The sequence below is a fragment of the Palaemon carinicauda genome, chromosome 23 (assembly GCF_036898095.1).
Source record: "Palaemon carinicauda isolate YSFRI2023 chromosome 23, ASM3689809v2, whole genome shotgun sequence".
Classification (NCBI taxonomy): Eukaryota; Metazoa; Arthropoda; class Malacostraca; order Decapoda; family Palaemonidae; genus Palaemon; species Palaemon carinicauda.
In genome coordinates this window covers 63,776,780-63,802,322 of record NC_090747.1, presented here as the reverse complement: position 1 = coordinate 63,802,322, position 25,543 = coordinate 63,776,780, and the positions used below count along the sequence as shown (strand labels likewise).

At 49.3% G+C, this 25,543-nt stretch overlaps 1 protein-coding gene across 2 annotated transcripts in view; it reads left to right on the top strand.

The window, feature by feature from the left end:
• LOC137617128 (uncharacterized) overlaps nucleotides 1-25,543 on the top strand; it is a 70,850-nt gene that overhangs the window by 26,482 nt on the left and 18,825 nt on the right. For both annotated transcript variants that reach the window (XM_068346977.1, XM_068346978.1), the window contains exon 4: nucleotides 22,782-22,939. In XM_068346977.1, the coding sequence (XP_068203078.1) occupies nucleotides 22,782-22,939 (158 nt within the window). The remainder of the gene's footprint in view (nucleotides 1-22,781; nucleotides 22,940-25,543) is intronic.

The following is a 25,543-nucleotide window of genomic DNA, read 5'->3' as shown; positions in this document are numbered from 1 at the left end:
GGTTTAAAGGCTGCTCATGAATGGCAGAGGCAAGGAACAGTGACACTGCCCTGGCTAGTAGAACAGTGCCATAAAGACTGACTATTTGTTCCGACACAGATACAAACGTTCGCTATTTATTAGGGTATTACTTTCGGCAACGCTGAAAAACAGCCAAGACAATTTTAGTGAGGGATAATTACCCCATCCGCTAGTTAGCGGGAGGGGTTGGGGTAGACTAGCTACCCCGCTCACTCACACCTGTCGGTTGAGTAACCACTTTTACTTTTGGCTCGGTAGTGTGTAGACGTGCCGTCTCTCTCTCCCGTTAACAAACTGCCTTGACTTTGTTACTTTTCCTTTTTCTTTTGTGTGTGTCGGTGTATGTATGGTTATTGTCCTGCTATGCGGACATGTCCTGGGATTGAGGGCCGCCGCAGCGGCACCTTCATGTCGTCCTTGGAGACAGACCCACATCCTTTATGCCCGGCTTGCTGGGAACTCAGTGTTTGCGAGACAACACCTGTTCCGAGTGTAGGGAGTGGCCTGCCTCCCAGTGGGAGAGGTTTGTGAGTAAGAAGAAGTCTAAACGCGAATCTTCGCTTTCGGGGTCTTCCTCGAAATCGAAGAAATCGTGGGCTTCTGCTTCCTCTACGCCCAAATCTCTGCCCGAAGTTAATCCTCGACCAGGCCCTTCTGGGGTACGGTCGAGCAGTAGCGCAGGGCTTGTGACTTCAGGTCAACCCTGGGGGATAGACAAAGGTGGCGGCTCCCCTAGTGAGTCGGCTCTTCTTCCCCCAGGGAGCGCCTGTTCCTTGCCAGACCTTGGGTCTGGTTGCAACGCCGAGGAGTTAGCTAACCCACCAGGGGCGGTGGCAGGGTTCTCTCCAAGGCGGGCTTCCCCCTCGGGGGAACATATCTCTCGTTCGCGAGAGAAGGTTGCCTCTGTGCATCGGCAATCTCCTTACGCTTTAGGTTCTCCTCCAGGGGCGGAAAGAGAACCTTGTTATAAGCGTAGTTCTCCTTCGGGCGAACTTTCCTCCCCTGCGGAGAATTTATCTGTCGATCTTAATCAGTCTCCCCCTCGGGCAGAGTCTGTTGTACGTTCCTCTCCGGAGGCTTGTAGAGTGGAGGGGTGGGTAACCCCTCTCCACCACGGGCGTTCTCCTCCTCGGGCTGTGAGGAGACGTCTTTTTGAACCTACTGGTTCTCCTCACGTTGACCCTTCGGGGTCTCATGACGATCACCCTTCGGGCTGGTGTGATCGTGAGTCTTTGGGCTCTAGTCATGTTGATCCCGCGGGTTCTCATGACAGCAGGAGTCCTTCCGGTCTCCGTTGCGCTGAACCTTCGGGCTCTCGTAACGACGGTAACGTTGAACCTCCGGGTTCTTGTATCGTCAGTTACGCCGATCCTTTGGGATCTCGTGACAGAGGAACCTCGATTCCTCGCTACGCTGAACCCTTGGGCTCTTGTAACTCTAGTTGCGCTAACACTTTGGTGTTTCGTGACAGAGAAACTCCGGTTTCTCGTTGCGTTGCTCCTTCGAGTTTGCACAACACAGTTCATGTTGAACTTTCAGGTTCTCGTGACCAGAGTCATTCTTATTTTGACAGAGAGTTTTTAAACTCTCGTTGTGTTGATCGTTCGCGCTCACACAGCACAAGCTATCGTGAACCTTCGGGTGAGTGTAGCAGTGAGTTCTCTCAACAACCTGAGAGCTCTCGCGCGCACGATCAAGTTGGCGCGCACGGCCAAATTGGCGCGCACGGCCAAATTGGCGCGCACGGCCAAATTGGCGCGCACGACTAAGTTGGCGCGCACGGCCAAATTGGCGCGCACGACCGAATCGGCGTGCACGACCGACTTGGCACGCACGACCGACTTGGCACGCACGACCGCCTTGGCGCGCGCTAACAAAATGGCTATCATGGCGCGCAGGTTCATCCTATGGCGCGCCATATGCACGAACAGCCTATTGCGCGCCATGCGCACGAACAACCTTATATGCACGAACAACACACTGCGCGGCAGGTGCGCGCAATTGGGAAAGACGCGCGCGCGAGCTCCCTTCCACCTACCAACAGTTCGGCGCAAGAGCGCATGACCATCTTGGCGCTCACATTCAGTCTCTCGAGCCCCTTGGGCCTCAACAGAGACAACGAGCCCAGATCCTATCCCTAAGGGTAGGCCTGTGCCAATCTTGCCTGTAGAGAAGCCTCCATCGGACAAGAGGGTTAGGGAACATGCCCAGGTTCCTAAACCCAGGGAGCAGTCCTTTCCTAAGGACCTTCCCCCTAGTTCCACGGGAGCCCGTGACCCCCCGTGGCTTAGCAACTTATTTAATGTAATGCGCCAAGCCATGAAGGGAGTCGTTCCCCGCTCCCAGTCCTTAGGTGATACACCTAGGATTCCCTTGTCGCCTCCTCTCTTCCCGGGGTCCTCTCCTCCCTCCGATCCTAGGAGGAGGTCGGAAGTTCTCGCACAGGCGGGCCCCTCAGGCAAGGGGAGACGATCATCCCCTCGCAAAAGACCTCTGGAGGAGATTAGTCATGAACCTTAGGGTAGCCCCCCGCAGTTTAAGACGCCACAGGCCAGGCCAAAGGGGAAAAGGAAAAGGATTCGTCCTTCAGCCCCCAAGGAGGATAGGGTTATTTACTATGGAGACTCCTTCCCTTCTTTACCGGTCGAGATAGTGTCTAATGAGACATGACCTGCAACTGGACGGGATTCACCCCGTAAGGCAATGGACTTACATTCCACCCGTAAGCCGACGGAATCCTCTAGGCCCTTGGGGACAGAGGATCACCATCCCCAAATCCTCGGCCAGGTTTCCTTCCTCACTGCCTCCCAGGCAGCCGGAAGCAAGCACTTCCCCGGTAGTCTCCCTATCCACAGTCTATACAGTTGACGACTTCGACCCACGTCGGGCTCCTATGGATGAGAGCTTGGACGTGGAAGGGCAGAACGATCTCGAGGACGACGCTCTGCCAGCAGCCGCTAGCCCTAAGCTTACAGAGGATGAGAGGAAGGAATCGGAGCACGCCTTATGGCAGATCCTAGCCTGCATCCGTTCCATCAATGGACTTCCAGATCCATCGGCAGCCCCTCTAGATGGAAAAGAAACGGTCCTTGACCAGTTCTATGGCACTCAGAAACCTCATAGGACCAGTGCAGCTTGACCCTGGTCAAAGGGGTTGAAGAGTGCCAAACAGAAGGCTGTGTCCCAGGCAACTGGTTCCACCTCTTCTCTCCGCTCCAACTCATCCTCCAAGCTCTTACCTCCTCCGTATGTGTTTCAGAGGAGGTACTTCGAGATCCTCGGAGAAGCTCTTCCAACGTTGCCTCTCGACCACTCTATAGAGGCGCTCTCGAAAGCCACCCCATTCGAGAAACTTATGGGACTTTCTGTCTCCTTTTTGGCCTCTGAAATCCTAAACCAGGAGAAGGTGGTGAAGTACGACATGCAGGCTACTTCGTGGCTGGATTTCTGGTTATGATCCTTAGGACAACTGATGCAGTCTAAAGACCTGTCTCGGGAGTCCTCCAGGAAGTCTTTGGAGACTTTCCTTTTGTCTGGCACTCGGGCCATCGAGTTCCTCTCTCATCAGGTAGTGAACCTTTGGGCCAACACTATCCTGAAGAGGAGAGATGCCATTATAGGCAAGCTCTATAGACATCTCCCTCAGGCCAAAGTAGCGAGTCTGAGAAATGCTCCTTTCGAGGGCAATTCTTTGTTCCATCCCGAGGATGTCGAGCAGGTGGCAGAGAGGTGGAGGAAGTCCAGTCAGGACTCCCTCATCCAAAAGGTCTTAACAGCTAGACCTTACCCCTCTTAGCCACAGCAGAAAGCACAGCAAAACCCGCAGCCAAAAAGGGCTAGAGACCCAAAACAGCAGGATAAAAAGGGTGCAAAGCAGGCCTTTCGCAGTAAAAAGTCCTTCCGTGGAGTAAAGGGTAAGAAGGGATCTGGCTGAGGCCGGTCCCAATAAGACAGGCAATCTTCCCATTTGTCCACCTGTGGGGGGGATACCTGCAAAGCCGCTGGCAGAGGTGGCTTTACCACGGGGCCGAACCCTGGACAATCGAGGTGATTCGTTCAGGGTATCGTATCCCGTTTACGCTCTCTCTCCCTGACTAGAGTGCTGATTCCATTGAACTCCTGTGCGAAGGGATCTGCACAGGAGTTTGCCCTCAGGGCAGAAGTCCAGTCCATTTTGGAGAAGGACGCTCTCCAGGAGGTCCTCGACGGGTCCCCAGGCTTCTACAGTCGACTCTTTCTTGTGAAAAAGGCATCTTGGGGCTGGAGACCAGTCATCAACCTCTTGGCCCGGAACAGGTTTGTCGAACAGACACCTTTCAGGATGGAGACGGCCGACACAGTCAGACAAGCGATAAGACCCCAGGACTTCATTTGCACTCTAGATCTGAAGCGTTTCCATCAGATGAAAGGATCCAGAGACTGAGGGAGATAGCACAGGTCTTCCTCAGTCGGGAAGAGCTCCCGGTGCAGTATTGGCTTCGCTTTCTCGGTCACCTTTCTTCCCTGACCCGACTGGTCCCCAACAGTTGCCTCAGGATGAGATCCCTCCAGTGGCGACTAAAATCCCAGTGGAAACAGCTCTCCGATTCCTGGGATCACCTAGTCCGCATAGGGCTAGAGGAACAGTCGGACCTCAGGTGGTGGGTGGCGGAGGCGAACCTCTGCAAAGGGGTCGATCTCATCTCCCCCCCGGAATTGATGCTGTTTTCGGACGCATCAAAAGAAGGGTGGGGGGCTCACGTGCTGCACCATTACACCTCCGGCCAATGGTCCGAATCAGAAAGGTACCAGCACATAAATCTCTTAGAGATGAGGGCAGCCTTTCTGGCCCTCAAAGAGTTCCACCAGGTCCTGGCAGGGCACTCCGTGGTGCTGATGAGCGACAGCACCATGGTAGCAGCTTATCTAAGCAAACAGGGCGGTACCTTTTCACAGCAGCTGTGCCATCTTGCAGTAGAGATACTCAGATGGGCAGAAGACAACTCGGTGACTCTATCAGCTCGCTTCATTCCAGGCAAGCGGAATGTGCTAGCAGACAAGCTGAGCAGAGCCACTCAGATAGTTGGCACCGAGTGGTCTTTGAATCCTCTGATAGCCAACAAAGTCCTGACTTTGTGGGGTTCCCCGACTGTGGATCTGTTCGCAACAGCCCTGAATTTCAGGCTCCCGTTGTACTACTCCCCAGTCCCGGATCCCCAAGCTCTTTGGCAAGATGCTTTTCAACAACGGTGGATAAACCTGGACGCTTACGCGTTTTCTCCATTCTGTCTGATGAGAAAAGTCCTCAACCAGGTACGAGCAAGCAACAATTTGCAAATGACCCTCATAGCTCCGCTATGGCATCACGCAGAATGGATCCCGGACCTTCTGCATCTCCTCACGGAGATCCCGAGGGAGCTTCCTCCACAACACGACCTCCTCAAACAACCACATGCCAACATCTTTCACAGAGCCGTAGCCTCGCTTCGACTTCACGCCTGGAGACTATCCAGCACCTCACACAGAGTGGCTTTTCACAACCGGTTGCGAAAAGAATGGCTGGACACCTCAGGAGATCCACAGAGGCAGTCTACCAGGCGAAGTGGTCAGTTTTCTGTGGTTGGTGTCGTGGAAAGGGTATCTCTCCCCTCGATGCCTGTGTTCCAACCATAGCGGAGTTTCTTGTATACCTTTGGGAAGAAAAGCTTTTCTCGGTCTCGGCAGTCAAAGGCTACCGCCCAGCCTTGAGTCTCACCTTTAGATTGAAAGGAGTCGATATTTCCTCCTCGTTGGAACTTTCTTTGCTCATACGCAGTTACGAGCTTACTTGTCCCCAGGCAGAGCAAAGACCTCCCCCTTTCGAACGTGGTTCTGGTCCTCAGGTCTCTGAAGGGCTTCCCCTATGAACCACTACGCCAGGCCTCAGATCGCCACCTCACGTGGAAGACGGTGTTCCTGCTCGCTTTGGCTTCGGCCAAGAGAGTCAGCGAACTTCATGGTCTATCTGCTGATGTCTCCCACTCTTGTAGCTGACTCAAAATCCGGGTGTGCCGGACTTCAGGTTCAGCCCATTTCGGTTAGAGAGTCTTCGTTCTGTAACCGAAGATCCAGACCAACTGTTACTATGTCCAGTGAGGAGTCTGAGGTGTTACTTAAGAAGAACAGCAAAAGCTCGCCCCCGTGTACGAGCACTTTTTGTCAGCAGGGGAAGGTCAAGAGGAGGGTCACAAGGAATACTATTTCCTCCTGGATAAGGAAAGTAATCGAATACGCTCTATATCCAGATCCTCCTCTGTCCAACCGACCCAGAGCTCATGACGTCAGAGGCATTGCAACGTCTCTGGCGTTCAAGAAAAAATTTTCTGTGCCACAGGTACTGCAAGCGGGCGTGTGGAAGCGTCAGACGACCTTCACAGCCAACTACCTGAAAGATGTAACCCACAGGAGCATGGAAACCTCCATTGGTCCTGTGGTGGTTGCACAACAAGTGATCTAATGCCTCAGGCTCCTTGATGGACAAGTAGCAGAGGGTTGAGGGCTGAGGTTACCCGGGTTAGTCTAGGGTGAATGAAAAGAATGTCTGGCTCAATTCATTCGTTCTCCTTCTCCCCCCCTGGGGAAATAGCTCCGCAAGACCGAAGCATAGCTGACCTCACCCCTCTGCAGGTAAGAATCATTTCCCTTGTGCATCCTGAGTATGAATAAATACTTTGTTATGTCACCAATACCTCTTGAGGGAGGGTATTGGATATGTCTTAGAATCCTCGAGTTCCTACGTGAAGACAAGCCACGAGTCTCTCTCACACAAGCTTCTGCAGGCCGCTATCAGTGAGTTACCTTGTAACTATTTTGATTTTAGCGAGGGTAGGGTTCCCTCTACTATCGATCACAGATCGAAATAGAGAGGACCCCGGGTCATGACCAAGGCCAGTTGGTAAGGACTTCCTCCCTCCTAAGAGTAAGTCACCCTAATAAATAGCGAAGGTTTGTATCTGTATCGGAACAAATAACAAATTTGGAAATAATTTGTATTTTTCGTAACATACAAACCTGAAGCTATTTATACAAATTGGCCCGCCACCCTGTCCCCCTAGAAGTCCTGCCTGAAAGCAAAAGTGGTTACTCAACCGACAGGCGTGAGTGAGCGGGGTAGCTAGTCTACCCCAACCCCCACCCGCTAACTAGCGGATGGGGTAATTATCCCTCACTAAAATTGTCTTGGCTGTTTTTCAACGTTGCCGAAAGTAATACCCTAATGAATCGCTTCAGGTTTGTATGTTGGGAAAAATACAAATTATTTCCAAATTTGTTATATTATTATCATTATTACTTGCTAAGCTACAACCCTAGTTGGAAAAGCAGGATGCTATAAGCCCAGGGGCTCCAACAGGGAAAATAGCCCAGTGAGGAAAGGAAACAAGGAAAAATATAAGATTTTAAAAACAGTAATAACATTAAAATAAATATTTCCTATATAAATAATAAAAACTTAAAAAAAACAAGAGCAAGAGAAATAACATAGAATAGTGTGTTCGAGTGTACCTTCAAGCAAGAGAACTCTAATCCAAGACAGTGGAAGACCATGGTACAGAGGTTATGGCACTACCCAAGACTAGAGAACAATGGTTTGATTTTGGAGTGTCCTTCTCCTAGAAGAGCTACTTACCATAGCTAAAGAGTCTCTTTTACCCTTACCAAGAGGAAAGTAGCCACTGGACAGTTACATTGCAGCAGTTAACACCTTGGGTTGTCGGTGTATGAGGACAGAGGAGAATCTGTAAAGAATAGGCCAGACTATTCGGTGTATATGTAGGCAAAGGGAAAATGAACCGTAACCAGAGATTCAATGTAGTACTGTCTGGCCAGTAAAAGGACCCCATAACTCCCTAGCGGTAGTATCTCAACAGGTGGCTGGTGCCCTGGCCAATCTACTACATATGATCAGCACCAAAAGCCCCTCTCCATTCAAGCTAGGACCAGGGAGGACCAAGCAATGGCTGCTGATGTCTCTTTCCTCATGCACCTGACAACACTAAGATAATTGAAAAATTCTTCTTTACTCAAGGGGTTAACTACTGCACTGTAATTGTTCAGTGGCTTCTTTCCACTTGGTAAGGGTAGAAGAGACTCTTTAGCTATTGTAAGCAGCTCTCATAGGAGAGCACTTCAAAATCAAACCATTGTTCTCTAGTCTTGGGTAGTGCCATAGCCTCTGTACCATGGTCTTCCACTGTCTTGGGGTAGAGTTCTCTTGCTTGAGGGTACACTCAGGCACACAATTTTATGTTTAATTTTTCCTTCCCTCACTGCCCTACTTTCCCCGTTGGCGCTCTTGGGCTTATATCATCCTACCCGCTGGTTATATAAGAATGGTTAAAGTCCCTAAACTCCCGGCAGAAAATTCAAAATCTTGCGGCTATCCCAGATATGCCAGGTGTACACTAGCGCCCTCGCGGTTTTCAGGTAGAACTATATCAAACCCTTCAGATCTTCTCTGCTGCCATTGCTGGCTGGGAAATATTGGAAATTCTCTTGAAACTTACTCTGTTTTGGACGGCTATTTGGTGATGTACTCCGTTTTTTGAGTTTGGGCTTTCACATTATTAATTTCCTTTTCATTAATTCTTGAAATATTTTTGTTTTGGGGTTAATTTATGTAATTTAACTTTTGTTTATGTTTTTGGTCTCTCTCTTACCAATTCAATATGGCCGACCCCTTCCCTGTAATTCGAAAGTGTGTTAAAGGTTGGCGTACTCGACTTCCTAAGGCTTCTGTGGACCCTCATAGTAATTGTATTAAATGTAGGGGAAAGTCTTGTTCTTTAGGGGATCGGTGTGATGAATGCATTTCGTTAACCAATAGCGAGTAGGTAACATATGAACGTTACATTAAGAGATTAGAGAGGGACAGGGTTAGGCGCAGTTCATATTGTTCTGTTGATTTGTCCTTACCTAATGTCATTTGGTCCTATTCCTTCCCCCGTAGTGGTAGATCAACAACCGAAGGAACCTTCTATGAAGGATATGTTAACCACGATTCATGCTCTCGGTGAAAGAGTCAAATCTTTAGCTGCGGACAAAAATCAGATCTTGTCCGAGATCAATGTGCTGAAAAGTGGTCGCATGGGCGACCAACCAAATGTGAAAAGTGTTTCAAATGTGTTTAGTGTTGTGGAGGGTGCGTCTGCACGATCCTGTCGTTCACCCAGCCTACGACCTCTTTCAAGCTCCCGAACCCATGGGAGAAGTAATGTCGGATGGCAAAAGGGAACGAGAGGCTTCATCAATCGTCCAGACGTCCCCTCGAGCGTTCCTGCTGTCTTAACACAGGTTGCTCACCCTCATCATAGAAAAGATGAGGTTGGTGCGTTATCACCTTCCTCGGATGAAGGTTCGTTAAGCGAGACCTGGCGTCACGCTAAAAAGGAAGTCTCACGCCGTCGTTCAGCGACACGAATCGCCTCCGCGTCGACCAGGCTGTAGTACCTGGGATTTGCCTGAGCGTTTTCATTCTCCTAACGGTTTCACGCCTGCGAAATGCTCTGACAGATGTCCTGTTGTAGATGTCGATGTGATACAGTCTGATTCAGAACTGATGCCTGTTTCTGATGTGACGGTTCATGCACCGCCGCTTCCATCAGACTGGCTTTCGTCGCCCGAAAGTGGGAAGCGATTTGATAGCGAGGTAGAAGGCGATTTCCCATTAGAAAAGGAGTCTAATGTATCACATAGCAGCGATCCTAAATGGTCTATGCTTTTGGGTATGAAAAAGCAGCTCTCGTCGTTGATGCGGTTTTATCAACCTGCGGTTAGCAGTGCAGTTGGTCGTCAGTCTTTGGACCCGTTGTCGCACAGGCGGCCTGTTGTCTCTGGCGCTGACGTGTTATCGCACAGGCGATCTCCCAATCACAGTGTTCAATGGCAGGATGAGTTGGATGAGTCATGTCAGGGAGCTGCTGCTAAACAAAAATCAACCTCTGAACGTTTTTCTTCTAAATGCGTTGACGTTCATCTAGGACAGGATGGTAACGAACGCGATGCGGAACGGCAGCGGCGGCAAGTGTACGCAACGCGTCACCGTGACGGCTCTTGGCAGTCTTCTCATAATGCGACGGAGCGTCAGCGTCAACAGCAAGCGGACGCTAGGCGTCCACGCGACGGCTCACGTCTGTTGACCCTTGACGCCGAGTGTCAGTCCATTCGTGGCGTCACACATCAGTCAACATCGACCACCCCTCTTCAGTTGGACGCTGTTTCCCAAACTGAATGCGATTTTAAATGGAAAACTTTTGATCGCCCGATAGAAGGAGATGTTGAACATCTCAAACGTTCTCATTTCGACACTGACTCCTCGGTTCAGGCTGCAGCAACAGCTGCACTGCCAGAAGAAGAACCAGAGGAGGTATCTGACCTGGACGAACCGTTGGAAGCTATTTCGGAAGAGGAAGAAGAGAAACATCCTCAACATTCAGTGGATCTCAAAAAATTAATGTTGATTTTCACGGGAATTTTTCCAGACCACTTTACTCCTGTGGCTCCACGTTCTCCCCCATTGGAATTTACCTTGGGGAAGGCTACTAAAGTGCCTCTTTTTACTAAGATGGTGCTCTCACGCTCTTCTAAAAGAGCCTTGAAACTGATGGGAACTTGGATGGAATCAAAGAGGACTCTTGGCAAAACGGGCTTTGTCTTTCCACCCGCAAGATTGGCTTCCAAATCAAGCATTTGGTATGAGACAGGGGAAGTTCTGGGCTTGGGAGTACCTGCCTCTGCCCAGGGAGATTTCTCGAGCCTTATGGACTCCTCTCGTCGTCTGGCCTTGAGGAAAACGAAAGTGTGGTAGTCTATGACAGTTTGATCATCTACTTAAAGGCATATTCAGGGCCTTTGAAGTTTTTAGCTATTTAGATTGGTCTTTGGGAGCCCTGGGGAAAAAGGTCTCTGAAATGAAAGGCGCGGACACTAGCAGTCTTATTCATTTGATGTCCTGTATGGACAAGGGAGTTAGGGATGGCTCTAACTAGTTGGCTGCTCTTTTCACGGCTGGAGTGATTAAGAAGAGGGCCACTACATGTTCCTTTCTCTCAGCGGGAGTTCCCCCTTACCAGAGATCGGCATAGCTATTCTCTCCACTGTCCTCTACTCTATTCCCATAAGAGCTGGTAGGGGAAACTGCCACTGCTCTAACCCAAAAGGCTACGCATGATCTAGTGGCTAATACGGCCAGGAAAGTTCTGCCTTCTTCTTTTTCGTCCCGTAAACCAAAAGAAGGTACTTCTGGGGTACGACCCTCTCAGCCCTTTCGTGGTAAGCCTACCGGAAGGGGTTCCTTCAGGTCCGACGGGAGGAAACCTAAGAAGAGAGGAACCAAGACCGGCCGAGGTAGAGTCTGACTGCCCTATGCTTCAAACAGCAGTAGAGGCCAGGCTGAATTACTTCTGGAAGGCCTGGGAGAAGAATGAAGCGGACCCTTGGTCTGTCCTAGTGTTGAAGGAGGGATACAAAATCCCATTTTTATCAAATCCTCCACTAGTCACAGATCCGGTGGATCTTTCGCCCAGATACAGGGAGGGGCCAAAGAGGCAGGCCATGTGGCTTCAGATGTCTCTGTTACTGGAGAATCGAGCAATAGAGAGGGTACAGGATTTAACATCACTGGGTTTTTACAACCGGCTATTCTTAGTATCCAAGAGTTCAGGAGAATGGAGACCAGTTCTGGACGTAAGTGTTCTAAATGGCTACGTCCAGAACACAAGGTTTACCATGGAAACACAGAAGACAGTTCTGGCAGCGGTAAGGAAGGGCGATTGGATGGCCTCATTAGATCTAGAAGATTCCTACTTCCATATTCCAATCCACCCCAGCTGCAGGCGTTATCTGAGGTTTATGTACGGAAACAAGGTCTTCCAGTTCAGAGCCTTATGTTTCGGTCTCAGCACAGCTCCTCTATTGTTCACCAAAATCATGCTGAATGTTGCAATCATGCTGCATTCAAGGAGAATCAGGGCCTCCCTGTACCTGGATGATTGGCTTATAAGAACCACTTCAGCCGATTACTGTTTGAAGGACCTGAGAATGACATTGGAATTGACCAAGGCACTGGGACTCCTAGTGAGTTCGAAGAAATCGCAGCTGACTCCATCCCAGAAGATTCATTATTTGGGGATGGAGATTTAGAGTCAGAGTTTTCAGGCTTTTTCGTCGCCTGTAAGGATCCAAACAGCACTCCTAAAACTTCAAGCTTTTATAAAGAAGGACGTTAGTTCAGTGAGGGAATGGATGAGCCTTCTGGGGACTCTCTCATCATTGGAGAAGTTCGTGTCTCTGGGGAGGTTGCGTTTACACCCCCCTTCAGTTTCACCTCAATTGGCATTGGAAGAAAGGGGACAGTCTAGACAGGGAAAGCATTCCCATCACGACTTCCATAAAAACACATCTTCAGTGGTGGAACAACGAACACAGACTGCAGGAAGGCCTGTCGTTGAATCAGAAGAGCCCAGACCTCGTGTTGTTTTCCGACGCCTCAAACTCGGGGTGGGGAGCGACATTAGGGAAGAAGGCGCTCACGGGTCTGTGGACAGTAGAGCAAAAAACTCTCCCCATAAACCAAAAAGAGCTTTTGGCAGTACATCTGGCCCTCAAAGGCTTCGAGGAGCAGATCCTGGGCAAAGTGGTCCAAATCAATGCGGACAGCACCACAGCTCTAGCCTATATAGCGAAGCAAGGCGGGACCCACTCATGGTCTCTGTACGAGATAGCGAGACCTCTTCTCGTATGGGCAGAGGAAAGGAAAGTGACATTATTGACTCGTTTTATTCAGGGGGTCAAGAATGTAAGTGCGGACAGACTCAGCAGGAGAGCTCAGGTTCTCCCCACGGAATGAATGTTGCACCCAGAGGTCTGCAAGAGTCTGTGGCAGTTATGGGGTCGTCCTCTCGTAGATCTTTTTGCAACCGCAAAGACGAAGAGACTGGAGTGCTACTGCTCACCGGTACCGGATCCATGCACATAGACACTTTCCTAACTAATTGGTCACACATGGAGGTGTATGTATTCCCACCGTTCAAGATTCTATACAAGGTGATGCAGAAGTTCGTGTCACACGATGGAACCAGGATGACTCTAATAGCTCCGTTCTGGCCGTCAAGAAGCTGGTTTCCAGAGGTACTGGAATGGATGGTAGATGTCCCGAGAAGCCTTCCCTTAAGACCAGATATTCTCAGACAACCTCACTTGGCACGAAACTACCTAAACCTCCGAGCTCTACGTCTGACTGCCTTCAGACTTTCGAAGAACTCGCTAGAGCTAGAGGCTTTTCGAAGAAGGCAGCCAAGGCTATTGCGAAAGCAAGGAGGTCGTCTACCATCAAGGTGTATCAGTCCAAGTGGGAATTGTTCAGAGAATGGTGTAGAGCTAATTTGGTTTCTTCATCCAGTACCTCTATAACTCAGATGGCAGATTTCTTTCTAGACCTCAGAAATAAGCATAAATTCTCGTCCTCTACAATCAAAGGTTACAGAAGTATGTTGGCAACGGTCTTTAGACATAGGAACTTGGACCTTTCCAACAATGAGGACTTGCAGGATCTGGTTAAGTCTTTTGATACCTCAAAGAAAAGACAACCAGAATCGCTTGTCTGGAACCTAGACGTGGTTCTTAAATATCTCATGAGTGACAGATTTGAACCTTTACACTCGGCCTCTTGAAAACTCTGTTTCTGGTTAGCTTATCCACTGCTAAAAGGGTTAGTGAAGTTCACGCCTTAAGCAGGAACATTGGTTTCCGAGATGGGAAAGCCATATGCTCCTTACAGTTGGGATTTTTGGCCAGGAATGAAAAGCCTTCCCGTCCATGGCCGAAGTCTTTTGAGATCCCTAACCTCTATGATGTGGTGGGAGAGGAGTTGGAGAAAGTGCTCTGCCCTGTAAGAGCATTAAGGTTCTATTTGGACAGAACTAAGAGTTTGAGAGGCGACTCAGACGCTCTGTGGTGTGCAGTTAGAAAACCTTCACTGCCCATGTCAAAGAACGCCTTATCCTTTTTCATAAGGCCCTGATTAGAGAGGCTCACACCCAGTGTGATGAGGCAGACCAGAGGCTTCTCAAGGTGAAGACGCATGAAGTCAGAGCGGTAGCGACTTCAGTGGCTTTTAAACAGAACCGTTCTCTGCAAAGTTTGATGGATACAACTTTCTGGAGAGGTAAGTCTGTATTCGCATCCCATTATTTAAAACATATTCAGACTCTCTATGAGGATTGTTATACGTTGGGTCCATTCGTGGTGGTGAATGCGACAGTAGGTGAATGATCTACCACTACGTTCCCTTTTTTCCTAATACCCTTTTCAGTCTCTTGGAACTTGTAAAGTTATGGTTGTATGTGGAGATTGGTCGTCAGTCTTCCGCAATCTTTTGTTTTGTAAGGTGGTCAATTTGTTCCTAGAGTGCGCAAGAAACAAGGGTATTAGTTGAGGTCCTGTCATGTTATAGGTTATAGCACCGTCCCGCTGGTTATATAAGTTAAAAACCCACCCTCCCCTCTAGAGACCATGGGGCATGGAAGATCTGAAGGGTTTGGTATATTTCTACCTGAATACCGTGAGGGCGCTAGTGTACACCTGGCACATTTGCGATAGCTGCAAGATTTTGGATTTTCTGCCGGGCGTCTAGGGACTTTAGCCATTCTTATATAACCAGCAGGTAAGTATATTAAAAAATTCATTTTATTATGAAAATATCATTTTTCCAACTAGAGTGGTAGCTTAGCAAGTAATGATAATAATAACAAGACTGTAACAAACCCCTACTCTAACTACTTCAAGTCCTTGTAACTTTAAGATCAATCCAAGCGAATCTCCTATGAAAAGACTATTAATTGAAGAGAACCTTTTAGATAATCACTGTCTTTTCTCAATAAGAGCTAATAGAAACGATGAAACTCCTATTTGGAGAACTGCCACGTCCTTTGATGATGAAAAACATTCAAGTTATCACTCAAAGTGATGCATAGTAGTACAACTTGGCCTGTCAAAAGACCCAATAACTCTCTAGCAGTAGTATTTCTTCAATGGGTGGCTGGTGCAACAATAACAACAACAACAATGATTACCGCTAATAATTAATAATACCACGAGTCTGATATTTGACAAGTACCGTGAGGGAAAGCTGTAAAGGACTCTGAAGAGAGAGTTCAAGAAGACGTGAAACCATTAGAAGTTCAAACGGGTAACTGTTCAGTGGCTACTTTCCTCTGGGTAAGGGTAGAAGAGAGACTTTTAAGCTACAATCATAGTTGGAAAAGCAGGATGCTATAAGCCCAATGATTCCAACAGGGAAAATAGCCCAGTGAGAACAGGAAATAAGGAAACAAATAGAATAGTGTGCCTGAGTGTAACTCCTTGAAAACTCCTGAATAGATTCGAAGCCTTTTTTCATTATGAAATGAGCCTTATCATTGTTTCTAACACTGATTCATATATTGATAATTGTTCTGTAACTGAAATACAAACCACGCTATTTAATATGGGTAATTACTTTCGGCGTAGCTGAAATGACGAGCCATTAGAATTTTAACAAGGGTTTACTACCCCACCGCTAGTTAGCTGGGGGTAGGGAGGGTAGCTTGCTAAACCCCCCCCCCCCACACACCTGTGCTGAGCTTACTTTTGCTCTCGGCTCGGGTGCTAGACGGACGTGTCCGCTGTCACCCTCGCCTTCTCTGACAGCCATTAACTAATCTTTTGTTTGCTTTTTCTTTGACAGAGTGTTTGTGAAGTTGGCCTCTGCCATGCGTAAGTGTCCTGGTTTACCTGACCGCCCTTGTGGTACCTATATGTTGGCGGTCGAAATGGACCCCCCACACCTTGTGTCCTTACTGTAGGGGCCAACGGTGTGATAAGAGTAATGTATGTGGTGAGTGTAGGGAGTGGTCTACCTCCCAGTGGGAGAGGTTTTCCCGGCGCCGGAAGAAGAAGTCCAGGCGGGATATTTCTCCTTCAAAGATTTCTTTGAAAGGAGAAAATCCCAAGGGCTCTTCTTCCGTGCCCCAATTCTCCTCCGAAGCTCCCACTCGATCGGTTTCTTCCGAGAAGCTGTCGAGTGGTAGCGTAGGCCGCAGTTCTGTTGACCGATCTGAGGGTTTGGGAGAGGGAGTTGCCTTCCATAGCGAGGCAGCTCTTCCTCCTCCCCTGGGGGAGGATTTAAATTTAAATATCAATGTCAATGTAACTACTGTAATAATGATTTGTTGCTGCTTTGGGCTTCCTTGGGGCTTGAGGGTTCCCCCTCCAAAGAAGCCTTGTTTGACATGATCAGATTAGGAGCAGCTGTCAAACAATTGCCGACTATAGCAGAGGTTGATCTCCTGTCTATCATCGACGTTGTTGTGGCAGAGGCTTCTGATGAGTTGTATCAAACCTCTGCTCCTGATGTTGCTGATGTAGCTGGAGGCTTAGTTCCCCCCTCCGAACATCCTTCGAGGGAGGAACTAAGTCCAACGGTCTCTCCTGCCGGTGATTCTCCCCCTCGGTGGAGTTCACTAACACAGACTCCTCTTCGGAGGACTGCTGATGGGCAGCCTGCTGAGCCCACGGCCCCAAGAGGGCGTATAAGGCGTAAAGCCCGCCTTCTTCTTTGCAGTAGAGGCCTTCCTTCACCTAACAAGGGTGTTAAGAGGTGCCTCTTCGGTTCATCATCTCCGCAGTCCGCCGCAGAGGAACCTCGCCGTCGTTCGCCGACCCTTCCAGCTACATCCCTGGACCTCTCCGCAGATCGTTCGCGATCTCCTTCGGTGGAAGGTCGTCCTTGCAAAGGACACGCCGACCTTCCACCCGCCAGACCTGCTGACCTGCCGTCGCCGTTCCTGGCCGCTGATGCGCTGTGGGTGCCCACGAACCCTGTTTTTAAACGGGCAATGGTCCCTCCGGGTCACAAGGGACTTTTACACAATGTATCTAAGTCCCTTACGTGCCAGGTATCCCCTGCGTGCCATCGTTCACCTGCGCTCAATTGCGCACAAGCGCTCTCCAGCAGCTGTTCCTGTTATAGCGCGCCAGTGCTCACCTGCGCGTCAGTGCTCACCTGTGCACCAACGCTCACCTGCTCGCCAGCGTGCCTGATGCGTTCCCATGTTCTCTTGCGCGCCAGCGCTCGCCTGCGCGCCAACGATCTCCTGCGCGCCCACGATCCTCTGATCTGGGCGCAAAGGGGAAGTTAACTTCTTCCCCTGCTCTCCAGTCCTCTCCAACGCGCCATCAAACGCCAACGCGCCATCGGACCCCGCCTGTTCGCCATCCTTCACCTAAGCGCCATCGCGTGCAGTCTCCAACGCGCGCCCAAGGGATATATCTCCTGCGCGCGCCCAACGGTATCGCCCTCATGGGCTCTTCGGGATCCTGCACGCCCGCGCGCGCGAACAATCGCCTTTGCGCGCGCGAGCGCTTATTCAGCTTGCTGCGCGCCCTCTGCAATCACCGGAAAGCGCCCCTGCGCGCCATCGATCGCCTGCGCGCCATCGATCACCTGCGCGCCATCGATCGCCTGCGTGCCATCGCTCGCCCGCGTGCCATCATTCGCCCGCGCGCCATCGCTCGCCCATGCACCATCGCTCGCCCGCGTGCCATCGCTTGCCCACGCGCGCCCTCGCCATCGCCCACGCGCGATCCAGGCAAAATTCCATCACGCGACCCCCAGCACGATCCCCAGCGCGATCCCACGCGCGAGGCTACAGGACGACGCGCGGCCAGGTCATCGTCATCGCGTTCCCACCCCCGCAAGCGCAGAACAGCGTGCTTGCCGGAGGGAGGGAGAATTCCGGATAGGTCCAAGAACTTTTCTTCTTCTTTTCAGGCCGACCCTACTTTGGTAACTCCTCCTAGGGATCGAACGATCCCCTTCCCTCCAGAGGGAGTATCTGACAGCACAGCTGTCAGTCACCAAATCAGTGGCAGTTTCGACTCCCCTGAAGAGGAAGAGAGGAGTAGCTGACGTGGTGACTTCTCCAAAGTCTTTGAGGAAGGCCACTTCCCCCCCCCCAGACTTTCTCTCCCTCCCCCTCTGGGCATCCTGTTATGAACTGAGGACTTGTCCAAAGAGAGTACCAGGAAGGCCATGGAGACCTTTCTACTTTCAGGCACTCGTACCATCGAGTTTCTAGCCCACCAAGTCTCGAACTAGTGGGCTAATACCATCTTGAAGCGTCGAGATGCGGAGTCTGAGAGATTCCACCAGAAGGTCCGCAGCACTGAGATTAGTAGGCTCAGACATTCTTCCATTTAGGGGAGGAATTTGTTTGAGACCAAGGACGTGGAGCAGGCGGCTGAGAGGTGGAGGAAGTCCAACCAGGACTCTCTCCTACATAGGGCTTTAACATCGAAGCCCTATAAACCTCAAGCAACCCAACAACCACGCCCTACCAAGACCACGAAACTGGCAGCGGCAGCGAAGAAAACGGTGTCAAAGCCCTTTCCTGTCAAGGACAAGAAAGGCAAAAAGTCCTCCAGGGGGGGAAAAATCCTAGAGGGAGTGGCCGAGGCCGCAAACGCTAGGATTAGCAGTCCCCCTGCATATCCACCAGTGGGGGGATGCCTACAAAATTGCGCAAGCAGGTGGCAGCAACTCGGGGCCGATTCCTGGACGATTTCCGTAATCAGTCAAGGATATCGCGTCCCGTTCATAACATCTCTACCTCCCCTGACAGCGAATCCAGTGTCGTTGAGCTCCCTTGCTATGGGATCGGCAAGGGGGCAAGCCCTTCGGGCAGAAGTCGAGACCATGTTGAAGAAGGGCGCTCTCCAAGAGGTCGTCGACGGGTCCCCAGGCTTCTTCAGTCGACTCTTTCTTGTAAAGAAGGCGTCTGGAGGCTGGAGACCAGTCATCGACCTCTCAGCTCTGAACAGGTTTGTCAAACGGACCCCATTCAGCATGGAGACGGCAGACACGGTCAGACTTGCAGTGAGACCGCAAGACTTCATGTGTACACTGGACCTGAATGACGCGTACTTCCAGATCCCAGTCCATCCGTCTTCAAGGAAGTACTTAAGATTCAGCCTAGACAACAAGATCTACCAGTTCAAGGTGCTGTGTTTCAGTGTCTCCACAGCACCACAGGTTTTCACCAGAGTGTTCACCCTAATATCGTCATGGGCACACAGGATCGGCATCCATCTTCTCCGTTATCTGGACGACTGGCTGATCCTAGGAGACTCGGAGTCGGCCCTTCTTTGACACCGAGACAAACTTCTGGGACTTTGCCAAGATCTGGGAATCATGGTAAATCTCGAGAAGTCCTCTCTGCTTCCTACTCAAAAACTGGTATATCTAGGCATGATCATAGACACCAATCTCCACAAAGCCTTCCCATCAGACGACAGGATAGCAAGGCTGAGGAGGGTCGCAAGTCCTTTCCTCAGACGAGAAGAGCTTCCAGCCCAATCTGGTTACGTCTCCTCGGTCACCTCTCATCCTTGGCTCGTCTAGTTCCCAACGGTCGCCTCAGAATGAGATCTCTGCAATGGCGACTCAAGTCCCGGTGGAATCAAGGACACGATTCCCCTGACGTCATGATCCCTATGGGTCCTACGGAACGGACGGATCTTCAGTGGTGGGTGACAGACGAGAACCTACGAAGGGGAGTGGATCTTCTCGTCCTCCTCTCGGATTTTATGCTGTTTTCGGACGCCTCAAAGAAAGGGTGGGGGGCCCACGTTCTGCACCACAGGACCTCAGGCCTGTGGTCAGAATCAGAAAAGTGCCTCCATATAAATCTGCTAAAAATGAAGGCCGTATTCCTGGCCCTTCAACAGTTCCAACAATACTTGGCGGGTCACTCTGTGGTGGTGGTGATGAGGGACAACACCACAGTAGTAGCTTACATCAACAAGCAGGGAGGTACCTTTTCAGAGCAGCTATCCCATCTCGCAGTAGAGATACTGAGATGGACCGAAGTCCACTCGATTCCACTATCGGCTCGCTTCATTCCAGGCAAGAGGAATGTGCTCGTTGACAGTCTGAACAGAGCATCTCAGATAGTGAGTACCGAGTGGTCTTTGGATCATCTAGTATCCAACAAAGTCCTGATTTTGTGGAGTTCTCCGACTGTGGATCTGTTCGCTACAGCGTTGAACTTCAAGCTCCCGCTGTACTGCTCCCCAGTCCCGGATCCCAAGGCACTCTGGCAAGATGCCTTCCAACAACGGTGGGACAACATCGACGTATACGCCTTTCCCCCGTTCTGTCTGATGAGGAGGGTACTCAACAAGACCAGAATATGGGTCAATCTCTCTATGACCCTTATAGCTCCACTATGGCATCACGCGGAATGGTTTCCAGACCTTCTGCAACTCCTAACGGAACTTCCGAGAGAACTCCCTCCACGACACGAGCTACTCAAACAACCACATGCCAACATCTTACACAAAGCCGTAGCTTCGCTTCGACTTCACGCCTGGAGACTATCCAGCATCTCCTCGCAGAGAGAGGATTTCCGCAACAGGTTGCGAACAGGATGTCTGGACACCTGCGAAGGTCATCCGCAGGGGTCTACCAGGCAAAGTGGAGGGTTTTCTGTGGTTGGTGTCGTGGAAGGGGTATCTCTCCACTTGATGCCCCTATTCCAACAATAGCGGAGTTCTTTGTGTATTTGCGAGAAGAAATGCGCCTTTCAGTCTCGGCTGTGAAAGGCTGTTGCTCGACCTTAAGTCTAGCCTTCAGGCTCAAAGGAGTGGACATCTCTGCTTCGCTGGAACTTTCCCTACTCATACGAAGTTATGAACTTACCTGCCCTCAGTCGGAAGTGAAACCTCCTCCATGGAACGTGGTTCGAGTTCTCAGGTCTCTTAAGAGACCTCCCTACGAACCATTACGCCAGGCTTCAGATCGCCACCTAACTTGGAAGACGGTGTTCCTACTAGCTTTGGCCTTGGCCAAGCGAGTCAGTGAACTTCATGGTCTCTTGTATGACATCGCCTATTCAAGGGGATGGGGGGAGGTAACGTTCAAATTCGTCCCTGAGTTTGTTGCCAAGACTCAGAATCCAGGAGTGCCGGACCCTCGGTTCGACTCCTTCCAGATTTCGAGTCTTCGTTATGTAACAGATGACCCAGACCATCTCCTACTGTGCCCAGTAAGGAGTCTGAGGCTATATCTCAAAAGAACGGCTGCAGTTCGTCCCCAAGTGCAAGCATTGTTTGTGAGCACTGGGAGGACAAAGAGGAGGGTTACCAAGAATACTATCTCAGCATGGATTCGTAGGGTAATCCATTTGTCCCTTAATCCTGACCCTCCTCCGTCACGTCGCCCTAGAGCACATGATGTCGGGCGTAGCTACGTCCCTGGCCTTCAAAAAGAACTTCTCAGTGACGCAGGTTCTACAAGCAGGGGTGTGGAAGCGTCAGACGACCTTCACAGCCTACTACCTGCAAGACGTGACCCAAAGGAGGCTCGATACGTTCTCTATCGGCCCTGTGGTGGCTGCACAACAGCTGGTTTAAACCTCAGGCTCCTTATTGGACAAGTAGCAGAAGGTTGAGGGCATTGTTACACGGTTTTAGTCTGCATGAACGAAAAGGTTTGTCTGGCCCTTATTCTTTTCTTCATCCTCCCCTCTCTTGGGGAAAGCAGCATCCTGGGTTCTCTGCACAGCTGACCAACCACTGCAGGTAAACCATGTCTCCTTGTGTTCCTAGTATTAAGCTAATACTGGCACGTCCCCATACCCTGACGAGGTGGTATTGGGAGAGTCCTAGCCTAAAGTTTCCATCTAAAGGACTTCAGGTCAACTTCCTAGGACGAGTCACTCTTCAAACCTTCACACACAGCTTACGTAGGCCGCAGCCCTTGCACAGCAAGGTGCCAGCGAGGTGCAGGGACTCCTTATTGTTGAGTGCTGACACACTCAGATACTGAGTCCCCGGGCAAAGCCAAAAGCCAGTACTGGCCGGGACTTACCACCCTTCCTAAGGGTTGAGTCACTCATATTAAATAGCGGGGTTTGTATTTCAGTTACGGATCAAATGACAAATTCGTAGGTAATTTGTATTTTTCCTAACTATACAAACCTTAGCTATTTAATCAAACTTGCCCGCCAGCCCTATCCCCCGTGAAGTCCTACCTCTAAGTAAAGTGAGCTCAGCACAGGTGTGTGTGTGTGTGTGGGGGGGGGGGGGGGTAGCAAGCTACCCTCCCCAACCCCCGCTAACTAGTGGTGGGGTAGTAAACCCTCGTTAAAATTCTAATGTCTCGTCATTTCAGCTACGCCGAAAGTAATCACCCCATATTGAATAGCTAAGGTTTGTATAGTTAGGAAAAATAAAAATTACCTACGAATTTGTCATTTTTCTGATTTCTTAAGTGCTATAAACATAAACATTTTAAATTCTACTTAGTGTTGAGGCTTTAATAAGTGAAAATCTTCCAACTGTTGCTTGCCAAATTTAAGAAGTTACCGAGCCCTTCGTATATCCTTTTTTTCAGAATCACAACCTAAGTGAAATTGAAAGGGTTTGTGTTTATAGAACTTAAAAAAATTATGATAATTATAATTATATTTCCTTAAAACTAATTTTTATGTACAATAAATCAGCTATTCTATAAAATTGGAAGAGTTTGTTTTATATAGAATTTGAAAAACTTATGATAATTATAATTATATTTCCTTAAATCTAATTTTTATGCATTGCATATCAGCTATTCCATTATTAGATGAGTTGCTTTAAATATTTAAGCCCGTTGAAATGAGTTTCGATATACAGCAGTGTCGCATTATTTTATGCCGTTTGTCTTACAGAACCTTCGTCACTTAGGACTCCGGAGCAGCACTCTACCTCACAGATTGTTGACCAAAGTATTTGTGTCTTTGGAGCATCTGCAAACTGTAGATTTATCCCAAACAAACATCGCAGATGCAACAATGGCTACTTTGGGTGATAATTGCAGAAACATAAGGTAAGCGTGAGGTCTCTTATCTCTTTTCCTTTGGAATGATCTTCCTAATCGGATAGTTGAATCAGTAGAACTTCAAAAGTTTTAAGTTGCAGCAAATGTTTTTATGTTGAACAGGCTGACATGAGTCTTTTTATAGTTTATATATGACATATCTGCTTTGGCGTTGTTACTGGTTATAGAATTTGTTCTCATTTATTTATTTCCGTATTTCCTTTCCTCACTGTGCTATTTTTCCCCGTTGGAGCCCTTGGGCTTATAGCATCTTACTTTTCCAACTAGGGTTGTAGCTTGGCTAGTAATAATAGTAAAAAGAATTTTCTGGGCTCTGACCTGTGCCGCCCAGTGAAATGCTCCTTTTACATCATTTCTAAGGTAATAACTGCTATGGATTTACCAGAGAAAAGATTGTATAGGAATGCTAGGTTGAACCCAGCTCGCTCACCTAATAAGGTGTCGGTATAAATAACTAGGGCGTGATAAATCATAACCAGAGGTCTCGCACCATTTAGATAACTCCTGTCAACATCCCCGAACAGCGAGGAGCCGTTCAACATCCTAACTCCAATCGCTACTACGAACGAGCCCACCCACGCTAGTGACGTCACTCCTTTTCATAGCACCTGCTTTGATACTGTTATTCTTTTCTTGGTGTGTGATTTCCTTTGGTTTACCCAGGATTTATCCCAGGATGTCGGATTCTACTGTTACTCCACCTAAGTTAAGTACCAGATCTATGAGTTTTGAGATTTTGGAGGTAGTCTTGCCCTTGGTTATTTAATTATCTGTTTTTATATTACGCGACCCCGCATCGGGTCCGCCATGCTGGCTGGCTACCTCCTCTCTCTCTCTCTCTCGTTCTTGACGCTTAGCAATCAGTCTTCTATACTGATTGTTTCTCGTCCTGAACTTTCTGGGTATCCACGGTTCACACCCCGTGTTATTTTATGCTATGGTATTATCTGTTATTATATTAACAGTTACTGTATTTTATGATATTACGATATCTTTGTTCACTTAGGTTGGCATGCCTGGTCGCCTTCGGGCGTTACTAGTTTTACTTCGTTTTACGTTTTCACGTTCGTAGTAGCGATCATATTAGCGTATACTTTATTTTACAAGTTTTCTAGTTCATCGGGACTTTCGCGAGGCAGTTATTATTTTATGTTTGTTGTCGGCACCTCACCGACACCTTGTTATGTTGGCAGCCCTGCCTAGCTCGGTCTCCCCCGCGCTGTTAAGCTTGGTCTTCCCCTGCCTCTCTGTTCGTCCCTTCGGGTTATTTTACGTTTATTATTGTCATTATCCAGCATGCCTCCCTTTTTTCATTTATTACCATATCAGTAATATTATTATTAGTTCATTATCCTAGTCTTTCCGCGTGATCTTAGTCGTGGGTCTCAGTTCAGGTTGGTACCCCTGTTCTTCTGCCCCACTCGTTAGCCTCGTCACTTCCCTCCCCCCCCTCTGCCCCGACACCCCCACTTCAGGGATGTCTTCACTCGCTCTCATATTGAGGCTCGGAGTCAGCTTTTGTTTCATATCCCCTCGGGGATGTTGACACTGGATATCACCTTTCTCCCTCCCGGGCGGACCCTGATCGTGTGTGAGGCTTGTTATACATTATTATGCATATTTCCCCTTCCCTTCCGTTGCTGTTTCTCCCCGCCGTCTCGATTGGCCATCGGTAGGCGGGTGGGATCCGGTTCGGTCTGGGATTTTACGTTGTGTATATTCATACTTTTACACATTTTATTCCTGCTACTCCCCCGGTCCCGCACCTCACGGACCCATTACAGATCCCTCATCTTCCCCCTCCTCATATGGTGTTCCGCACTCCACGGACTCCACATACATTATTATTCCTTACGGGATCTCCGGACGTAGCCTTCATTTATTCCCATGTCGAGTTCGATTAATTCCTTGTGCCATCGACGGGTTTGACCCTCGACTACCCTGTCCGCCTTCTCCGGTAGGCTTTCATGAGCCCTGGGCTCTCTCAGTTGTCTCCCCGGAGCCAGCGTGACCTTAATCCACTAGGATTAATCTCATTATATATTCACACACATCTATATATATCCCCTGATCTCGACTCCCCCACCCCCGGGTATGATCACGATTACGGTTTGACTTATTCTTATTTATATTACTTTACAAGCTTAAATTTATTATTTCCGCTACAGCGGTGTATTTTAAGCTCCCAGAGCCTCCGGGCTCCTCCAGCTTACTCACGGGATACTCATGTATCTTTTATTTTACAGGCAGTACGCTGTTCGATGACGGCATGCTCGGCGGTCCTTAGCCAACCCTGCGGCCACGACGTGTGTCGCTCTCATGCTCATTGTGCTGTCCTGGTGGATGACCTCACTGTTTGGTATCCGGACAATTGTGTAGTATGCTACAAGCTAGCCTCCACCTTAACCTCTGAATCGGTAAGTGTATTCTTCTTAGCCGTTCTTTACAGACTTGGTAAGTGGAGTTACAATTAATTACAATTAATTAATTTTGATTGCATTATTTTATTTTGCTCCTCGCATGCCCTCTAGGGCCTCGTGTTCGGAGGCTCCTGGTCCCCTCCTCTTTTCTCTTCGGCATGAAATTCCTTAC